The sequence below is a fragment of the Brienomyrus brachyistius genome, chromosome 23 (assembly GCF_023856365.1).
Source record: "Brienomyrus brachyistius isolate T26 chromosome 23, BBRACH_0.4, whole genome shotgun sequence".
In the NCBI taxonomy this organism is placed as follows: domain Eukaryota; kingdom Metazoa; phylum Chordata; class Actinopteri; order Osteoglossiformes; family Mormyridae; genus Brienomyrus; species Brienomyrus brachyistius.
The window spans coordinates 136,528-157,016 of record NC_064555.1 but is presented as its reverse complement, the minus strand read 5'-3'; the positions used below and the strand labels follow the sequence as shown (position 1 = coordinate 157,016).

Sequence of the window (20,489 nt, the reverse complement as noted above, 5' to 3'; positions counted from 1 at the left end):
GTATAAGTCTTAAAGCGTCTGATACTAACAATACTTAATCATCAAAAGTGATATTAATTGATTTTAATTGCACGCTTAAGTAATGCGGTGGTATAGGCGATGATTTGGGTTTTAATAAAAACACATGCTCATTTATAAAACGCAGAGTTCCGACTTTATTTTCTGGCAGAGACTAGGAAAACTATTGACACGTTTACCTAAAAATTAAATTTTTTTTGTGCAACAGCTCCCAAACTATATGCCTACCAGGAAGCCAAACAAAACCCAGGCATAAATTACTGGTAACATTTTCACAATCACTGTGTGCCTCATGCATTGCACACAATTATGAAATGTATTTGCATTTTCAATTAGCAAATGTTTTTATACAAATCAATATATGAGTGCAGCAAATACCACATTACACATTTATGGAGTGTATGATCACACACGCACAAAGTTCTGACCTGTAGGTGAGAGCAAGCTGGCCATGAAGCTGGCCAACCACCTATAGCAGCACGCGGGCAGCTGGGGATTAAGGCCTTGCTTAAGGACTCACAGATGTGCCGAAGCCGGGCTTGAGCTGGCAACCTTCCAGCAACAGACACAGAGGCTTAGCCCACTGAGCCACACACTGCCCCCAGCGTCTGTTAGTTGTAGTGCAGCTCAGAGCTGTTAAAATCTTATCTAGCTGATTTAAGGGAACCCAGGGTTTTAGCTTGTGCTACACTAACAGGAAGACTATTCCATACTCCAACTACACGCTGTGTAAAGAAGTGCTTCCTCAAATTCGTTTTAAAATGTTTTCCCGCTAATTTCCACTTATGGCCACGAGTTCTAGTATTTCAACTAATACTGAAGTAACCATTTGGCTGAAGAGCATCCAGACCTGTTAGAATTATACACCTGGATAATGTTCCCCCTTAGTCTCCTTTGCTCGAGGCTGAACAGACTCACCACATTAACTGGGGTGAGTCTGTTTGCGGGAGGACAGTTCTAACCCCAGTGAAGTCACACTGTAACCCAGAAATTCCATGCATAGCCTGGATCTGAATCTTCCAGTGACTGACTAACTAGGACTTCCATAATAGTGTTCATGGCATTCAAAACATTCAACATAATAATGAATTAATAGTTAAAAAACAAAATTAATTTCCCTACATATTGGTAGAAATTGTTCTTTGGGACTTGTCTGGATAAATAAAGGTTAAATAAAATAATTAATTTAAAAATGTTAATTATTTGAGCTAATTTTTCCTACAGTGCTGTTGAAGAGTCAACTATACTTAGGTGTAGTTAGGCTGAGCTTCCAATGAATGCCCAGTTACAAGTGTAAGTAACACAGGTGCAAGAACTAGACCATCCAGTAAAGCGATAACCTAATAACCCCATGCAATGACCAAAAGTGCAACATGAAAAACATTAACGGAACATAGAGAGGCTTTAAACTAGCAGAGATATTATTGGAACTGATGGGGCATTTCTGCAAGGTGGAGAGAGTGCCTGATGACCAGATGTTGTTCGGCACCTCATCCCACCATCGAGGAACCACACAGGAGGTCCACCTGTAGTGACACTTCTCATGTGGTGGAGGGAGCACTGAGCAGCGTTGAATTACTGACTGAAGCGGGCGACTTGTAACAAAGGTCTTGAGGAGCCTCTTGATCAAGGTGGGCATCAGTCCACTCTTACCTCTGAAAGCAGGACCAAGCACTTTAACTTGATGCAACCGCCTACACAGCCAATTACTCCCCGAGTTTTTAAAATAGATAAATCACATTGCCTGACAAAAACCCTAATGCCACACAAGCATTTTGGTACCATAACAGTTTTACATTTTCTGAGCATTTATTATTTTTGGGCTTATTTTTCCCACTATTTTCCCTTCTTAAATGATAGGCGGCGCTATACCGTAACACCTCCAGTTAGAGTGACACTAATATCTTACGTAAACAAGAACTAACCCCAGCAAGAGATCACGTCACATTATCATTAGATACCCTGGAGATGGCGTACAGCCCTAATACAGTTTTGTTCTCCAAGGTACAAACATTAATGTACCGCCAATGGTCCATTTGTGTAGCATAAAAGCTACATTAATCTGACAGCTTGGGTACAATGGGCAAACCTCAGTGACAAGTAATTGTACCCTTAAAGGTAAAAATAGGTACTTTTTTCTGACAGTGTACTAAACTGAAACCCCTACGTGGTAAAAATGTTGGTGGGTTACTGTCCTATAATGTTTAAACCAAGATAAAGGCAGGACTCTATAGATACGGTCAGTGATGTGTAAGGAAATCGGTACCATTTGGGTGCATCAGTCATTCTGCCTCAGGACTGCAGGTCCCATTGGGCTTCCCTGGACAGAGCAGACACAGAGTTATAGGTCTGACTAAAACAGCGCCAATCAACCCAATCGTACAGCTTAAGTCTGAGACAAAGTCATAAGGGGCTTTCCTGGGTGGGGGGGGCGAAGCTGGCCTAGGGCTCCCCTTGGGTTCGGCCAGCATGGAGTAAAGGGCTTCATTTGCTTTTATGAATGACTTAAGCTGGTAACTAATTAATGACTTGAGTGTCACTGTCATAAAGCATTATAAGCATGACAAAGGCAGTGCTCTATAGATACGGTCAGTGATGTGTAAGGAAATCGGTACCATTTGGGAGCATCAGTTTTTCTGCCTCAGGACTGCAGGTCCCATTGGGCTTCCCTGGACAGAGCAGACACAGAGTTATAGGTCTGACTAAAACAGCGCCAATCAACCCAATCGTACAGCTTAAGTCTGAGACAAAGTCATAAGGGGCTTTCCTGGGTGGGGGGGGCGAAGCTGGCCTAGGGCTCCCCTTGGGTTCGGCCAGCATGGAGTAAAGGGCTTCATTTGCTTTTATGAATGACTTAAGCTGGTAACTAATTAATGACTTGAGTGTCACTGTCATAAAGCATTATAAGCATGACAAAGGCAGTGCTCTATAGATACGGTCAGTGATGTGTAAGGAAATCGGTACCATTTGGGAGCATCAGTTTTTCTGCCTCTGGACTGCAGGTCCCATTGGGCTTCCCTGGACAGAGCAGACACAGAGTTGTAGGTCTGACTAAAACAGCGCCAATCAACCCAATCGTACAGCTTAAGTCTGAGACAAAGTCATAAGGGGCTTTCCTGGATGGGGGGGGCGAAGCTGGCCTAGGGCTCCCCTTGGGTTCGGCCAGCATGGAGTAAAGGGCTTCATTTGCTTTTATGAATGACTTAAGCTGGTAACTAATGAATGACTTGAGTGTCACTGTCATAAAGCATTATAAGCATGACAAAGGCAGTGCTCTATAGATACGGTCAGTGATGTGTAAGGAAATCGGTACCATTTGGGAGCATCAGTTTTTCTGCCTCTGGACTGCAGGTCCCATTGGGCTTCCCTGGACAGAGCAGACACAGAGTTGTAGGTCTGACTAAAACAGCGCCAATCAACCCAATCGTACAGCTTAAGTCTGAGACAAAGTCATAAGAGGCTTTCTGGGGTGGGGGGGGCGAAGCTGGCCTAGGGCTCCCCTTGGGTTTCGGCCAGCATGGGGTAAAGGGCTTCATTTGCTTTTAAGAATGACTTAAGCTGGTAACTAATTAATGACTTGAGTGTCACTGTCATAAAGCATTATAAGCATGACAAAGGCAGGGCTCTATAGATACGGTCAGAGACGTATAAGGAAATCGTTACCATTTTCCAGTGACTGTGCTTCCATCTTTATGTCCGTAGAGGTGGAGCTTCCACTTGAGGGCACTGGATAGATCAGACAGAGGTACAGAACTCAGTGCCTGTAATGAGTTTGGTTTGCTTTTTAAACTTGACATAAACAGGCAGCTAAGTAATGAATTAATATCAGGAGTATTCCTGACAGCTACTTTCTGGATGCCTTCATTACAATTCATCTCACCTCAAGGTGGATAAAATTTCATATGAATTATAAAATGCTGTATTTAAGCCTTTTTAGGTGTTTTTGTCAGGTTGGGCGCCCATCACACCCAGCCCCTCTCTGTTCCTCCCCTGTTCTGACCTGCATTACCAGCTAATGAACCTATTCTGTCTTGGAGCCACCCGTGGATCTTCACCCCCACTTCCTTGTCTGCACCATGTGCTGCTGTGACCGTTTTAGCCAAGCGGGGAATTAAATCTACAATATCCACACATGAGCTATAGTATTTGTAACTGATCTGATGGATAGTGGTTCACAAGCTATTTTTCCAACATAAATACATCTACTATTTAATATGATGTAGAAAGCATTTCCAGTGACAGGAAAACAATTCCCTATAGGGAAGGAAAAAAAATTACGAACTACTTGTTACCATAAGAGAGCGTTACTAAAACTAGTACAGACGACGTTGTGAAGGTCAGAACATTTTATCGCACCATTAACTCCAACTGCCACTTTCAGGTTTCTTTCATTAGAATATATCTCAGCCCAGGACTGATAAAATTTCATGACCTGGAGATTAACCTTTGGTCCAAAACCTATTTTAGTTGTAAAACTAATATGTTCAATATATTTACAAATCTCAACACCATTTCATTTTACTGTAAATAAATATGTGAATAAACAAACTGAAGTGTAAAATGTAACATTTACATAAATTCATAACACTTTTTATTATATGCTTTAGCCATAAGGGAAGACACTAGACTAACCACTGCTGGACATTGCGTTGTTCATCTGTATTTTCAAAACTAACAGAACTTGATTCTTAATAGTGTAATGGAAACGTAAGATGTGACTGATTAAACCATATTACATGCAAAGAGCTTAAGGCCCACAGTGCAATACTGTCCAATAATACAACTGTTTACTTTTTGAACACAGGGAAGTCTAGACAAAAAGATTAAATTAAGAAATGGGAGAAGTCAGGAAAGACAGTGAAAGTAAGTTGAAAAAAAATATTTAAAGCACAGGAACAATGTTTATTAAAAGCAAAACAGACAAGTTTAAACAGTTTGTGAAATTAAACCTCTTTCCATAACTTACCATCCTTTTTCTTTTTACGTCTTAGAACCAGGAACACAGCAACAGTGGCCACAATGCAGACGATGAGTAACACCAAGGACACAGCAATGGCAATTATAATTCCCTGGTCAGATTCAGGCTCTGTAAACAAAGAGTTTCATGCATATTAAACTTCCAATAAAAGCTAATTATTTAAAACTCATCATCATCATCATCATCAGAGACCACAGCCATTGGGCACGCCAACTGTTTATTTTGTTACCTTCCGGAAGGTGATACAGTAGCTTGGCTGCTCGGAACACCAGACTCAAGGACATTTTTTTACCACCAGGCCATCAATTCCAACACTTAAAACTACTCAAAAATGTCCTGGTATCTGTTACGGGACGTGCCGAACGGGGGATTGCTCAGGCAGGGCGAGCAATCAGGAACGAGCAGGCAGGCAGAAAACGGGGCAAACTGGGGTTTATTTGGGAACACGAAGCACAAACATTCACTAACATCAATGACAGACAAGGGAAACTGGGGAGACCAGGACTTAAATACACCAGGACTTAAATACACCAGGACTGAGCAACATAATCAGACGGGGCTGGATACAATCAGGGAAGCACACGTGGGTAAGCAGGGGCGTGGCACACATGAGGAGCTGACGAGCGGGTCATGACAGTATCATGTACAATTATTCACCAATGTGCAATTATTAATAATACGTCCCTTTCTCAATGTGCAACACTAACGCCTGCATTAGCCCCCCCACTCCACTTATACATACACACATTCCCCTATTGATGGCTTTTTAATTTTTAATTCTTAATTTTATTTAATCATCTCATCCTCCAATGCCGAGAGATTTTTTTTCCTGCGTATCTCTCATCCAATATATTTCACTGTGATGTTGATCCTGTGATAACTTACATCTGGCAAATAAAATTGAAACTTTACGTTGTCCAACTTATGTATGTGTAAGGTACCGATATTGCTTTATTCAAAACAAAAACATCATGAAAATCGATAAGTATACTTATATATACTTACGACCTGAGGTCGTAACAAGAGTAACCTGAATTTGCCTAAATGAGGCCCCTGAGAAGGGCTTGGTATTTACTGTTTGTTTCCTAATTAAAAAGCTCTAGATTGCATCATGTAGCTCTGTAACTGGACTGGAAGATTAGAAGAAGAAAAAAAATCAGCAGTACCCCATTTGTGAACAATTACTTTATCCAAGGTCCTGTGCATGACTCTACAACGATATAGATCCAAGTCAGACTCGAGTATCTCAATCGACTTCTTCAGCTGGTACGTCTTTGCCATCGACCCGTCAGCACTGAATTCACTGGGTCTGATGCCTGTGGAATTCACCCCTTCAGCTTCAGTCATGCTGAAATCAATCCTGTAGATGTCGACTTCCACATCCCTGGAGTACGATCCAGTGGCCAGGCAATGAAGAATCAGTTTGCCGGGGGTTTTAGCTGTTTTAGCACGAGTAAAAACCACGGGAGCAGCTAAAAGTAAGAAAAGAAGATTAAAGCATGATGATCTGTAAGAAACTTTAGACTAAATCATGGAATCTGAATCATGTTACAGAAAAGGAAACTGTGTTTAAATATTACAGTGTATGCAGATGTGCATAGCAATTTTGCTGTTCAAATTCTAATTAGGCAAAAAAAACAATTAATGTTGTTTACCAACTTCTCTGTACAAAGCAGTTTATCATTATAACTTATTTAACAGATATGTGAAGAGATAAAAGCCAGTGTTACTGACATTGATTTTTCAGGTCCTTTTCTCCATAGCTCATGAATTTGTTCAGCCAGTCCATGCACTCCCTCTTTAGATACCCCTCTGTGTACTGGTTGAGGGTTTGTGAGTGGTCCCATTTGTTTTTGGTGGGCACAGCTTGAGAAACTGGGGCGATCCATCGCAAATTTCCTGGATCAAAGGAGAGGAAGTCCCCACCATCATAGCTATACTGATCAAAACCACTGAGAAAGGCCAGTGTGCCATCAGGCTGAGGCTCCCCCTGACAGCCATGTCTCCACTGCAGGACATGGAGACCTGAGGGAGACAATGAGAACGACACAGGTCACAGCATGCACTGCATAATCTATCCAGCTTAGCAGTGTGCAAGCTTTCTCAATGTGCCACAAAGAGTAGACAGTCCCGGCTTTGATATAGTAACATGGCTCACTTACCCCCCCTGCTGTCATTCATTCGGTTCATCAAAATCTCAACATTGACTTTGAACCACTGCTCCTTGCTCCTGCGAGATGAAGTGCCTTTATCCCAGTAATTACCATCCAGTCTCTCAGACATCCACGTCTGCCTGGGAATCTTGCTCTTGTCCTTGCTGTTGTAGTAGTCAATCTGCTCGTTATCCAGAATCCCCATGGCAGTGAACTCATACACACCAGGAGCACCTACAGGCTTTGACAGGGCAGTGTAGATGTATTCAAGAGTGTGAATTTCTGCAAAGGAGGAAAAAGTACATTAGGCTAAAGGCTGGTTTATTCCTCGACATGGGATTGGCACCGTAGGTACTGTGTAGCTAGAACCCTACGCTGTAGCGTACCTCCCCAGAAATACTACATATCGCAGCAATGCAGACTGCAACAACCATGACTGGTCTGCATGGTAGCATCCGTTCGTATATCCAAGGTGTACTTACACCACTGACAAACTAATGCAATGCTAGCACTAAATTTATATCTATTAACAGCCTACCCTAGGCATAATACCAACAGTTCTGCTAAACACTCAGAATGACAGCACCAATTTCACTTACCTCCATTTGCAAGGCAAAGTACAAGAATAATAATTATTATTATTAGACGTTGGCCAGCTGGCTGGATAACAACTTGCTGGATTACTAGAAATTTGGCAGAACATTTGGCCAGTCATTGCCTCTGAAAAAACTCTTTTTTTCCCTTTCCAGATGTCTGTAGAAACTGGAAGCCATGCCTACCACCTCAGTAAAACACAATTAGCAATATTGGCATTAAAACAGTGTGCATTGTTACTGAATGTCTTGCACAGATACTCTGTATGGTTTATGTTAGGAAAACGGATAACTGCTGACTAGGCAAACATGATAAGGATGTGAGTTAACTGTGAGGGCACAAACACAATGCTGAAAAACATTAAGCTAATATACAATATAGTGGGCAGAGGCTACACTCCTGTATATAGGCTGGAGACATACACTACAGACTCAGATGGACCCAGGAAGGTTTTTCATTTTGGATGTGTGAATTTCAGTTAAATGTTTGCTAGTAAAAACTCAATGATGGATATGTGGGCCTGAAATTCTTAATCAAAATGTATTTTCAGATATCTACAACAGGAGTTCTTACTAGTAAAAAGTTATATCGTAGAGATCTATAATCCAGTTAAGTAATAAAAATTGAATTCAGGGTATGTGAGGCCAAAATACAGTGGAAGTCAATGGGCATATGTGACGAGGATTATCGAATTATAGAGATCAACAATACGAATTCTTACTAGTAAAAATTCAATTCTGACTTGAAAAAATATCATTCTCTACTAGTAATAATCACATTGTAGATATTTGGAATTCATATTCTTAGTAGTATAATTGCATTTTTACTAATAAGAATTAAACTATGCCACGTAAGCCGTATACTAATAAAAGACAACTCGACTAGCCATAGCGCGATATGATACACGCGCACATGCTCGTGAGTTTCACATGCGCAGAGTTGCCATCTCGCACATTTGGCGTGACACTAACGCAAGAGATCTAACGACAAATCTGTATTATTCCATTATAAATCTAAAATTAGCTACATCATAAGCATTGGGGTAGTTTGCAAACTCTACAGACTATTTACAAGGTAATAAAACTGCAACCTACATGTAAATGTGCGTGCAGATTGTCTCGAAAAGAAAATCTCATGCCAGCCAGGTGACCAAAGTTGGCAACCCTACATCTGCACTTTACACACGCAAAATATTAAAACTTGCAGGTTTATACTTTGTGTTTTATCGCTCTCTAGTTTTGACACTTATGTGACGCCAAGGGGTCATACCATGTCAAATCTTTCGGACATCATCGTCACGGATTTTAACGAAACTTGGTCATTCGCTGATTTGGTCACATGAGTAACTCATGAAACTGAAATTGGGCGTGTCGGATTAATATTGAGGAAGATTTAAGCAAACAAAGTTTTAACTTTTTAGGGGGTGGGTGGTATAATATTTTTGTTTCTACTGCTTTCTACTTTGTTTCTCACTGTTTGCTGTGTGCTTCAAAAGATGCCGGTTGTATTTTGTATATCAGCTGAAGGCTATTTGCATAACCACTCGACAAAGTCGAGTCCCATCCCAAAGTACTGAAGTACCAAAGAAGTACCCCAGTTGGTTTGGCACTTTCGTGTCTGGAACTTCCAGTACTGGTACTCAACCGGAAGTCAACGGAAAAGTGAAACTACCGAAAGCATCATACTTTGTGCGGCGGAAAAGCGCCCAAAGGCTCTGATGGACTATAAATTGAGAGCATAGCAATTGTTTATGTTCTTACATTCCCACCTTCCCTTTAAACAGTACTGCTTGTACGTAACTTATGCATTATTACACCAATGTTGAAATTCTTTCCTTGCCCTAGTAGCCTAAAAGCTTGTCTAGTTTATTTTTGTTAGTTTTTCAGGTTTTTGAGAAATTAATGCCCTTTCAAGTAGGCCTGTGTCTAGTCAAAACTGTAAACTAAAGAGGAAAATAAACTATTCTGATTGTACCATTAATTCTCTTTTTTGAGTTACTTTGGCAATACACTATAATCCCGTTATAACAGACTTCAAGGCACCTGGCAAAACAGCCCATTATATCCAAAGTTCGTTATATACAGAATTGCTGAATGCCCAGAGCACAACTACAGGACACCATTTACTAATGCCACACCGCAGCAGACACACTTGTGGTATAGATTATTATATTGTACATGTAGTAATCCAACTTTACCTGACCAGATGCCTGACTGTAAATAATCCAGACTACGTATCTGCGCTGGATATCACTGGCATGCCACGCGCCTTGTGGGCGGAGCCTGCATGTCCGTTATAGTGAACAAAACTACAGCTAAAAGCGGCCCTGGGGACCAAATTGTTTGTCCGTTATAAGCGAAATTCTGTTATATGCGAGTCCGCTATATCCGATGCTTTTTCTGCATGGTCTTAAAGGCAAATGGCTGGGACCAGTGGACCTTGTCCATTATAGACAATATTCCATTATAAGGGAGTCGACTATAACAGGATTTTACTGCATTGTCTTTTTATTCATTTTTAATAGTAATTTAAAAATTTCCCATTTAAATTATATCTTGACAGCTAGTTCTGGCAATAGTAGTCGTCATGAAAAATAATAACCCTGTACCATGCATTGGTCACTAACTGCTGTTCAGCTACTGCTAATAGCATTGTAATAATATCTCAGCAACAGCTCAGAAACCAAAGACCAAATTTTCTGGAGATGTTCATGACATTATGATATAGCTTTAGTAAAAAATGTGAAATATATTAATTTTTTTGTATTTATTGATTTTTTTTATATTTTAATCAGTTATTGCAGAGTAATTATTCAAATGAGGCTGGCATATTATTTGTTCAATCTATAGAGCTGGACAATAGCTTTAAAACAGTATAAGGACCACTTCTGTGCAGCTTACATTAAGGTAAATATAGCCAGTCATAGCCCCGCCCCCCAAAAAAAGTTAAAACTTTGCTTAAGTCTCCCTCAATACTGATCCCAGACACGCCCAAGACTCATGTGACCAAATCAGCACGCAAAGCTTCGTTAAAATCCGGGACGATGAGGTCCGAAAGTGTGATGATTTGACGTGGTTCAAACACTTCATAAAATGTCAAACCAACAGGCATAATACCGTATATTTTAACCATTACATTACATAATAAATAATTTACAACTTACAAATGTCAGCATTATTTTGCCCTGCAATAAATTGTATACGTCGCAGCACTACGTATGCTGTTAACGACACAACGTAAAGAAGCACGTTTTACAGCATTTCAGTATTTAAGACTATAAAAAAACGCCAGCCGCAGGGGTGGGATCATAAAATAATGAAAGTGAAATAACCGGTTTGTAACGCCTGTTTGCCATCAAAATTATTTTAGGCCTAACGCCTTGCGTTTTATTAAATATAGCATTTCAATTCAGGAAAAAAGACCTCACCACTTTCAGCTACCGAAAAACAAATGAAAATCAAAAACATGACTCCAGACGCCATGTTGCGATGCTTTTTTCTTTCTTTTTTTTTTTAAGAAAAGTAGTTTATGATGTGGTTGCTGCTTGAAGCTTATGACGTTCGGGACTTAAGACCAAAAACTCTGTCCGAACATTCGTTAACTCACAGCAAGCTTGTTAAAATAACTGAGGTAAACAACATTCGGTGCTATTTCGGATTCAATGAGCATCAGTGGGAAATTCCGCAGGCATCAGATAACGGCAAGCTCTCCCGGGCACCGCTTCACAGCTCCCGTACGACTGACGGCGCGCCTGTGCGGCACTTTGCGCACGCGTACATATATTTCTCGACGCAGCACTTTGGCGCATGCGTGCACCACGTTTTCCAATGGCGTCACTTTTCACAGGGGTCCAGCTGCGAAACTCAATACCTTCGCTGAACTTAGGTGTATTTGCGCTGTTATGACAAGACGTTTCCGTGCATTTAAACCTTTATACGACCAACGTTTTTTTATTTATATGTTTTACTGTTATTTAATGTTATTTTATGGATATATTTTATTATGGATGTAGAACGTTATTTTATTTATATATTTTTTGTGTATATAGGACTTGTTACTCGATTCTTTCTAGCCTGAAAAGCACTTTGGGTCTTTGGAAACAGCTCATAAAATAAAATGAAAATCGCAAATCATGAGTTTATTTAACTTTGGAAATAAAAAGCAAACATAAAAAAAATTGCAAAAATTGGCTATAAAAGCACAAAAACAAAATTTGTTGCAAGTGTAAAGAATATGTTACCTTGGATTAAAAGTATTTTCCTATAATATCACTGTTTACTCCTATATCCAATCAGGACAAATACATAATATTATATAATTAGAGTGCAATTATTAATTATAATATTATATGCAGTGAAATTACAGTATACCACTACAAAAGTTTAAAGAAAATTAATATACTATAATGTAAAAATAATGAAAAAAGAAGTATTTTCCTTAATGTCACTCTGGCACAGAAGGTGGCATTTTGCTTCAACACAGTTTTACTGGAAGTCTGCCCACACAGGCGTCTCAATAACACCACTTGATATACATATAAGAACAATTTCTATTTACAGAAAAGGACAAGAGTAACAATTATATGAAAAGTAAAAATGTAATCAAAAATATGGCAAAAAGTTTTAAAAACTTTTATACAGCACACAGAGTGAAATCAAACGCATATGAAATATTGTAGTACAGGCACTTTCAGGTTTTTATGAAGTCTGGTTTCAGAAAGCCGCAAATGAACCGGCACAAACATGAAATGAAAGGGAATAAAAGAAAATTAAATGAAATGCAAGGAAATTAAATGGAATCAAATGAAACAGAGAGAGAGACAAGGATCATGCGCTGACAGCACGTTGCCGCCCACCACTGACGAACCACCTCAGGGATGAGAACCTGAGTGCAGCTGCACCACACTGGTCCAAATGGGCCGGTGTGAGATTTTTCTGGTGGGTGGAGTGCAAATCCGGCCACCAACCCCCAAATTTCCCTGTAGCTTGGAGGACCTCCTTCAGGAACAATCCCGATATAAAATAATTACCCCTAAATGAAATGATTTGCTGGAGAGCGCAAAATAAAAACTGTTTATCCCGTAAATAATCATCTTATTTGCTCAACTGCACATATCATTCTGCCATGTATTTTTGCACTCCTGTCTGGTTTTCTCAGCAGATGTTGTTATCTCCAACTTATAGTAGTTCATTTATATAGCTCCTTTCTCGTACAAATGTCACAGAGTGCTGAACAACAATCCAATACAAAATCAAACAAATTGAACAAGACACAGACATTACCAATAAAAATAAATCAGTCATGATTAAAAGCCTGTTTAAAAAGAAATGTTTTCAATTGTTTAAAAGAATCAACACACTCAGTTGCACGCAGACCATAAGGCAGGCTGTTCCACAGTCTTATAGCAATATTAGACTGGTTGTGCCTTCTTGCACTTTACTCCTCATCCAGTTTTTTATATCCTTGTTCTAATATTCTAAAGCATATATATCCATGTATCTTTATATATCAAGTGTGACACTATAGGAGAAAGAGACAAACACACATATATAAACTGTTAACAAATTTGGCAGTTTCTGAATAAAGTCAGAATACTAAATATTACAATACAGAAAAGGGTAACTGAAATTTCCCTTCTACACTCATATTAACACTCACATCAACCTTAGGGAGATGTGTAAACAGGAACTCACCCCAGCAGGAAATCACAGCACATTACACTTCCTCGTGGCCTGCAATGTCGGTTAAGATGATGAACATTAAATACATCAGCATGGAGCTACTTGACTAAGTGCCACTTTAATGGAACATGCAGCTGTTTGGTGGGTTACTGTCCTATAATATTAGAAACAAGACAAAGGTGAGGGCTGTAGATTCTGTCAGTGATGTACAATGAACTCATTACCGTTATTTTGATTCAGTCTCTGTGTTGTAAGAAGTGGAGCTTCCATTTGATTTGTCTGAAAACAGCAGACAACAGCAGAATTAATTAATATCATGAGTGTTATTGTCATAAAGCATTATAAACAAGACAAAGGTGGGGCTCTATAGATGCTGTCAGTGATGTAGAAGAAAATCATTACCTTTATTCAGCAATGGATCATCTGAACCAGTGCTGCTAGAAGAGGAGCTTCCATTAGAGCCTCCTGAAAATAAACAACACTGGGTTATAGAGCTTGCTGCTGGTAAAGAGTCTGGTCTACTTTTTAGGCATGACTTAAGATAATTGATTAATATAATGAGTGTTATGGTCATAAAGCATTATACTTTATGGCTTTTACGGCTATACACTTTATCACGCTTTGGTTCAAAACTTATTTCACCTTGTAAAACTAAACTAGTGTGGTACTTAGATTATTTACAAATCTCATAACCATTTAACTTTAATGTTTGTAAATAAAACAAATCAAAAATGAAAAATGTAAGTGTCATGCCCAGCTCGCCCGCCCCTCATCACCCACGTGTGCTTCCCCAATTGTGCCCAGCTGTTCCCTGTTATTTTCGGCTTGTCTTGTGCATTTAGTCCGCGTCTGAGTCCGTCTTCCCCAGACTTGTCATTGACGTTAGCTGATGTTAGTTTGTTGCCGTCTGCCCTGTCTTCCCATTCCCTTTAATAAACCCCGAATTCCCGAGGATCCTGTCTGTCTGTCTGCCTCCCTGTCTGTCTGCCTCCCTGTCTGTCTGCCTCCCTGTCTGTCTGCCTCCCTGTCTGTCTGCCTCCCTGTCTGTCTGTCTGCCTGTCTGTCTGCCTCCCTGTCTGTCTGTCTGTCTGTCTGTCTGTCTGCCTGCCTGCCTGCCTGCCTGTCTGCCTGCCTGTCTGTCTGTCTGTCTCCCTGTCTGCCTGCCTGTCTGCCTGCCTGTCTGCCTGCCTGCCTGTCTCGTCTTTCCCCGCTTCCTGCTTGCCCGTCCAGCCCCGCACCTGACAGTAACATTTACATATATTAACAATACTTTTAAATTATATGTTTTAGCCATGTGGGAAATAAGGACACCATAGATGAAGCATTGCTGGACATTGTGTTGATCTGTATTTTCTAAAATGCAAAACTGTCCAGTAATACAAATGTTTGACTACATTTGAGAAAAAAGGAAATTGCTGAGAACAACTTTAGATACAAAGATTACTTTAACAAATACAGGAAATCTCCAAAGTATTTTAAACACTATAATTATAAAACAGTGAACTTAAGTTCACTTAAAACATTTTGACAACCCTGGGGGTCTATAGATGCTGTCAGTGATGCAGAAGGACTGTTAACCCTAAAACTGCCCAGGCTCTAGGAGGGAGGGGGCACATTACACTCACCATTTGCTGACTTTGGTTTTTCTGCCTCCTCAGACACAGAGTTATAGGTCTGACTAAAACAGTGCCAGTCAACCCAATAGTACAGCATTATAAGCATGACAAAGGCAGGGCTCTATAGATACGGTCAGTGATGTGTAAGGAAATCGTTACCATTTCTCAGCTTCTCCTTGTCCATCTCTGTGTCCGTAGTGGTGGAGCTTCCACTGGAGGTCACTGGATAGATCAGACAGAGGTACAGAAATCAGTGCCTGTAATGGGTTTGGTTTGCTTTTTAAACTTGACATAAAAAGGCAACTAAGTAATGAATTAATATCAGGAGTATTTTTGACGATGATTTATTTAACTTTATCAGAGAAGTTTCATAACTAATAATGTTCAAACCAGCTACAAGCATGATAGCATGTTTGAAACCGTTCTTTGGTTCTGACTATACAATGATCAGCTGAACGTGGGCCTGTAATACAGTGATCTCGCTGTATCGCAGTTCAGCTATCGTGATCCCGCTATATCGCAGTTCAGCTATCGTGATCCCGCTGTATCGCAGTTCAGCTATCGTGATCCCGCTGTATCGCAGTTCAGCTATCGTGATCCCGCTATATCGCGGATTTTTCCCCGTCGCATCACAGTTCTCTATGCTTTAGCCATAAGGGAAATTAAGACACTAGAGACTACCCACTGCTGGACATTGCGTTGTTCATCTATATTTTCAAAACTAACAGAACTTGATTCTTAGTGTAATGGAAACGTAAGATGTGACTGATTAAACCATATTACATGCAAAGAGCTTAAGGCCCACAGTGCAATACTGTCCAATAATACAACTGTTTACTTTTTGAACACAGGGAAGTCTAGACAAAAAAGATTAAATTAAGGAATAAAGCACAATATTATAAACACAATAATTATAAATGGGAGAAGTCAGAAAAGACAGTGAAAGTTGAAAAAAAATATTTAAAGCATAGGAACAATGTTTATTAAAAGCAAAACAGACAAGTTTAAACAGTTTGTGAAATTACATCTCTTTCCATAACTTACCTTCCCTTCTACGTCTTAGAACCAGGAACACAGCAACAATGGCCACAATGCAGACGATGAGTAACACCAAGGACACAGCAATGGTAATTGTAGTTCCCTGGTCAGATTCAGGCTCTGTCAAAGAGTTTCATGCATATTAAACTTCCAATAAAAGCTAATTATGAAAAAAAACATCCTCATAATCATTAGAGATCACAGCCACTCGGCACGCCAGCTGTTCAGTCTGTTACTGTCTGGAAGGTGATACAGTAGCTTGGCTGCTCGGAACACCAGACTCAAGGACATTTTTCACCACCAGGCCATCGATTCCAACACTTAAAACTACTCAAAAATGTCCTGGTATCATGTACAATTATTCACCAATGTGCAATTATTGATATGTCACTTTCTCAATGTGCAACACTAACGCCTGCATTAGCCCCCCCACTCCACTTATACATACACAGACATTCCCCTATTTATGGCTTTTTTATTCTTAATTTTATTTAATCATCTTATCCTCCAATGCCGAGAGACCTGTTTTCCTGTGTATCCTCTCATGCAACATATTTCACTGTGATGTTGACCCTGTGATAACTTACATCTGGCAAATAAAATTGAAACTTTACATGTTGTCCAATTAATGTATGTGTAAGGTACCAATATTGCTTTATTCAAAACAAAAACATCATGAAAATCGATAAGTATACTTATATATACTTACGACCTGAGGTCGTAACAAGAGTAACCTGAATTTGCCTAAATGAGGCCCCTGAGAAGGGCTTGGTATTTACTGTTTGTTTCCTAATTAAAAAGCTCTAGATTGCATCATGCAGCTCTGTAACTGGACTGGAAGATTAGAAGAAGAAAAAAAATCAGCAGTACCCCATTTGTGAACAATTACTTCATCCAAGGTCCTGTGCATGACTCTACAACGATATAGATCCAAGTCAGACTCGAGTATCTCAATCGACTTCTTCAGCTGGTACGTCTTTGCCATCGACCCGTCAGCACTGAATTCACTGGGTCTGATGCCTGTGGAAGTCACCCTGCCAGCACTGAATTCACTGGGTCTGATGCCTGTGGAAGTCACCCCGCCAGCACTGAATTCACTGGGTCTGATGCCTGTGGAAGTCACCCCGCCAGCTTCAGTCATGCCGAAATCAATCCTGTAGATGTCGACTTCCACATCCCTGCAGTACGATCCAGTGGCCAAGCAATGAATAATCAGTTTGCCGGGGGTTTTAGCTGTTTTAGCACGAGTAAAAACCTCGGGAGGAGCTAAAAGAGGAGAAGATTAAAGCATGACGATCTGTCAGAAACTTTAGATTAAATCAGGGAATTTGAATCGATGTTACAGAAAAGGCAACCATGTGTTTAAACATTACAGTATATGCGGATTTACATAGAAGTTTCACTGTTTAAATTCTAACTATACATACAATAAGTCACATAAAAAAAAATGAAAAATGCAATTCAGCAATTTCTCTATACAAACCAATTTATCATTATAACTTATTTAACAGATATGTGAAGAGATAAAAGCCAGTGTTACTGACATTGATTTTTCAGGTCCTTTTCTCCATAGCTCATGAATTTGTTCAGCCAGTCCATGCACTCCCTCTTTAGATACCCCTCTGTGTACTGGTTGAGGGTTTGTGAGTGGTCCCATTTGTTTTTGGTGGGCACAGCTTGAGAAACTGGGGCGATCCATCGCAAATTTCCTGGATCAAAGGAGAGGAAGTCCCCACCATCATAGCTATACTGATCAAAACCACTGAGAAAGGCCAGTGTGCCATCAGGCTGAGGCTCCCCCTGACAGCCATGTCTCCACTGCAGGACATGGAGACCTGAGGGAGACAATGAGAACGACACAGGTCACAGCATGCACTGCATAATCTATCCAGCTTAGCAGTGTGCAAGCTTTCTCAATGTGCCACAAAGAGTAGACAGTCCCGGCTTTGATATAGTAACATGGCTCACTTACCCCCCCTGCTGTCATTCATTCGGTTCATCAAAATCTCAACATTGACTTTGAACCACTGCTCCTTGCTCCTGCGAGATGAAGTGCCTTTATCCCAGTAATTACCATCCAGTCTCTCAGACATCCACGTCTGCCTGGGAATCTTATTCTTGTCCTTGCTGTTGTAGTAGTCAATCTGCTCGTTATCCAGAATCCCCATGGCAGTGAACTCATACACACCAGGAGCACCTACAGGCTTTGACAGGGCAGTGTAGATGTATTCAAGAGTGTGAATTTCTGCAAAGGAGGAAAAAGTACATGAAAGTAACTCAGAGAAAAAGCCAAAACTACTCCACCTGACTCCGCTTAAATAATTTAACAAAGAAAAGAAACAACATATTCCTTACATTTAATTTTTTCCAATTAATATTTAGAATAAATATTTTGTTGGCATGAATCCAATATGGAATTTTTTAAAAATGAACACAGAAACTGGCTACCTTTATAATACATGGAAATGCAGTCATGTCTTTAAAATTACAATAATTAACGCTTAAAACATTCTCTTTGGGAAGGATTATTAATTTACAAACATTACTGAATGTAATGTAGTGTTTCAATGTAATATATAGAATGTAATATATGTTTCAAGTTTCAGTTTCTGTTGTCACGTGTGTTTCAAGGAGTACGGCGAAATTTTCATGCCACATTTGCATTGGAGAGTACAGGTGAGGTGGGGGTGGTGGGGGACGAACCATTGCAATAAAAGACAAAACAGTGCAATACCACAATGACAGCAACAACCTGGCAATACATAGCAACGCAAAAACCGCCTGCAAGGAACAGATGACAGTGTTCACGTAGACCACTGGATGAAATTTAAATTTATTTATGGCTTTAGTTTATAAAGTTTTTGATAACACATTACACAAGCGCTTCTTCCGCATTGACCGTATCACACCAAAACTCGAGGCCGCTGAGTGTACGGAAGTAACCATCTCGTGAAGCGTAAAAACAACACGGATAATATCGTGCTCATCGACTATATGCGCTCAATTCGACACTATGCTAATTAATATTGAATTCTAAACATCAGGTAACTAAGAATTCAAGTAAAATTTCAGTATAAGATTACTTTTATGTAAAATCAGTATACGTCATAGCACCAAGTACATCGTTACCGAGAAAAGAAAAACATTTTACAGCACTTCAGTGTATAAAACTTTAATGATCATAAACTGGGTTTGGTTATCGAAGTGGTCATAAAACAACCAGAGGGAAATAACCTTTATAATGGTCATTTACAACTGAAATAAATGTTATGGCTAAATTACTTTTACTTTCGTTTTTATTGCAAAGGGTGGCTTTAGCGTTTCAATACAAGCAAAAAATAACTTACTGCTCCCAGCCATGGAAAAGCAAGTGAACATCAGGACGACGACTCTGGACTCCATTTCGGGGTGTTTTTTTAGGTAACCGATGGCAAAAAGCTAGTTGACGGTGATTTCAGTAGCACGACGCAGAACACCTTGCGCGGGTGCGCGTTCCCGTCCTTCTCTGCTTTGTGCACGTTTTCTGTTCAGCTTCCTATCCGCTCGGCGCGCTCGAGCGTCAGCAGCTGTCAGGCAAAAGCAACGTGCGCAGGTTATTGCGCGGCCTGCAGTCGTTTCTTCCATTTTAATACGATACTTCATGGTCAAGATGAGTCGCACGTACCTTAATCGGTTCATTAAACCGCATATGTATTTCTCTTGTTAGAAACAGAATAATCGTGAAGTGCAATTTAAATACTGATATATGCACATAATTATTCAATAATTTACTGGTCATTTTGCAAACGGTGCTAGTAGTGATACTGGTGAAAGAGGTTTCAAAGAAAGTCAAAAACCTTATGATGCTTGACAAACACCCCAAACCCTACACATTACACATTTTGCTATATTATAACACCTTTCACAGCAGTCAACCGAAGGTGCTTTACACATCGCTGCATTATTTTTACAGAATAATTCAAAAACATGGAAATTTACCCAGTCTTGGCAGATTTGTTCAGAGTAATTCAGATGAAACTTTTTAAATCGATTTAGACATTGTGATTGACATTGTTTTCCAACTGAAAGGTTAATTTTTCACATATTTTTGTTTTTTAATAGGCAACAAATTTGGCCTAATAGCTCCATTTGCTTTCTGGGCTGAGCTCCAGGCTGCCCAGGACCCTGTGATAGATAAGCAGTTACAGAAGAATAATTATCTTTGTCACGAAGACTGAGAATGACCCAGGCCCCACTATTATTATTTATAACTCAGATATATGGGTTACTGACACAATTACAAACAAATTAAGTGATTTATTTAACTCTTTTGGAAACAGCTCATAAAATAAAGTTTAAAATGGCTTGAAAAACAGAGAAACAATATTTAATGTTGTGACAGTTCAACAAAGAAACTAATATCATTAGCCTT

At 39.8% G+C, this 20,489-nt stretch overlaps 1 protein-coding gene across 7 annotated transcripts; it reads right to left on the bottom strand.

Annotated features, from left to right (window-relative positions):
- Window positions 1–131: 131 nt before the first annotated feature.
- On the bottom strand, window positions 132–19,651 carry LOC125719269 (class I histocompatibility antigen, F10 alpha chain-like). 7 transcript variants are annotated; one of them, XM_048993891.1, is made up of 12 exons: window positions 19,426–19,642; window positions 18,051–18,323; window positions 17,623–17,913; window positions 17,189–17,344; window positions 16,949–17,098; window positions 4,985–5,104; window positions 3,682–3,744; window positions 3,332–3,385; window positions 2,983–3,036; window positions 2,634–2,687; window positions 2,285–2,338; window positions 132–1,673 (listed from the first exon to the last, which is right to left on the bottom strand). In XM_048993891.1, exons 1-11 carry the CDS (start codon window positions 19,478–19,480, stop codon window positions 2,301–2,303), a joined length of 1,308 nt encoding a protein of 435 aa, XP_048849848.1. In that variant the 5' UTR covers window positions 19,481–19,642; the 3' UTR covers window positions 132–1,673; window positions 2,285–2,300. The 7 variants fall into 7 exon arrangements, with proteins under 7 accessions (XP_048849848.1, XP_048849850.1, XP_048849845.1 ...); XM_048993893.1 differs by lacking the exons at window positions 16,949–17,098; window positions 17,189–17,344; window positions 17,623–17,913 and adding exons at window positions 6,163–6,468; window positions 6,731–7,021 and having other exon boundaries at window positions 19,426–19,651; XM_048993888.1 differs by having other exon boundaries at window positions 16,949–17,344; window positions 19,426–19,645.
- Window positions 19,652–20,489: the final 838 nt, after the last annotated feature.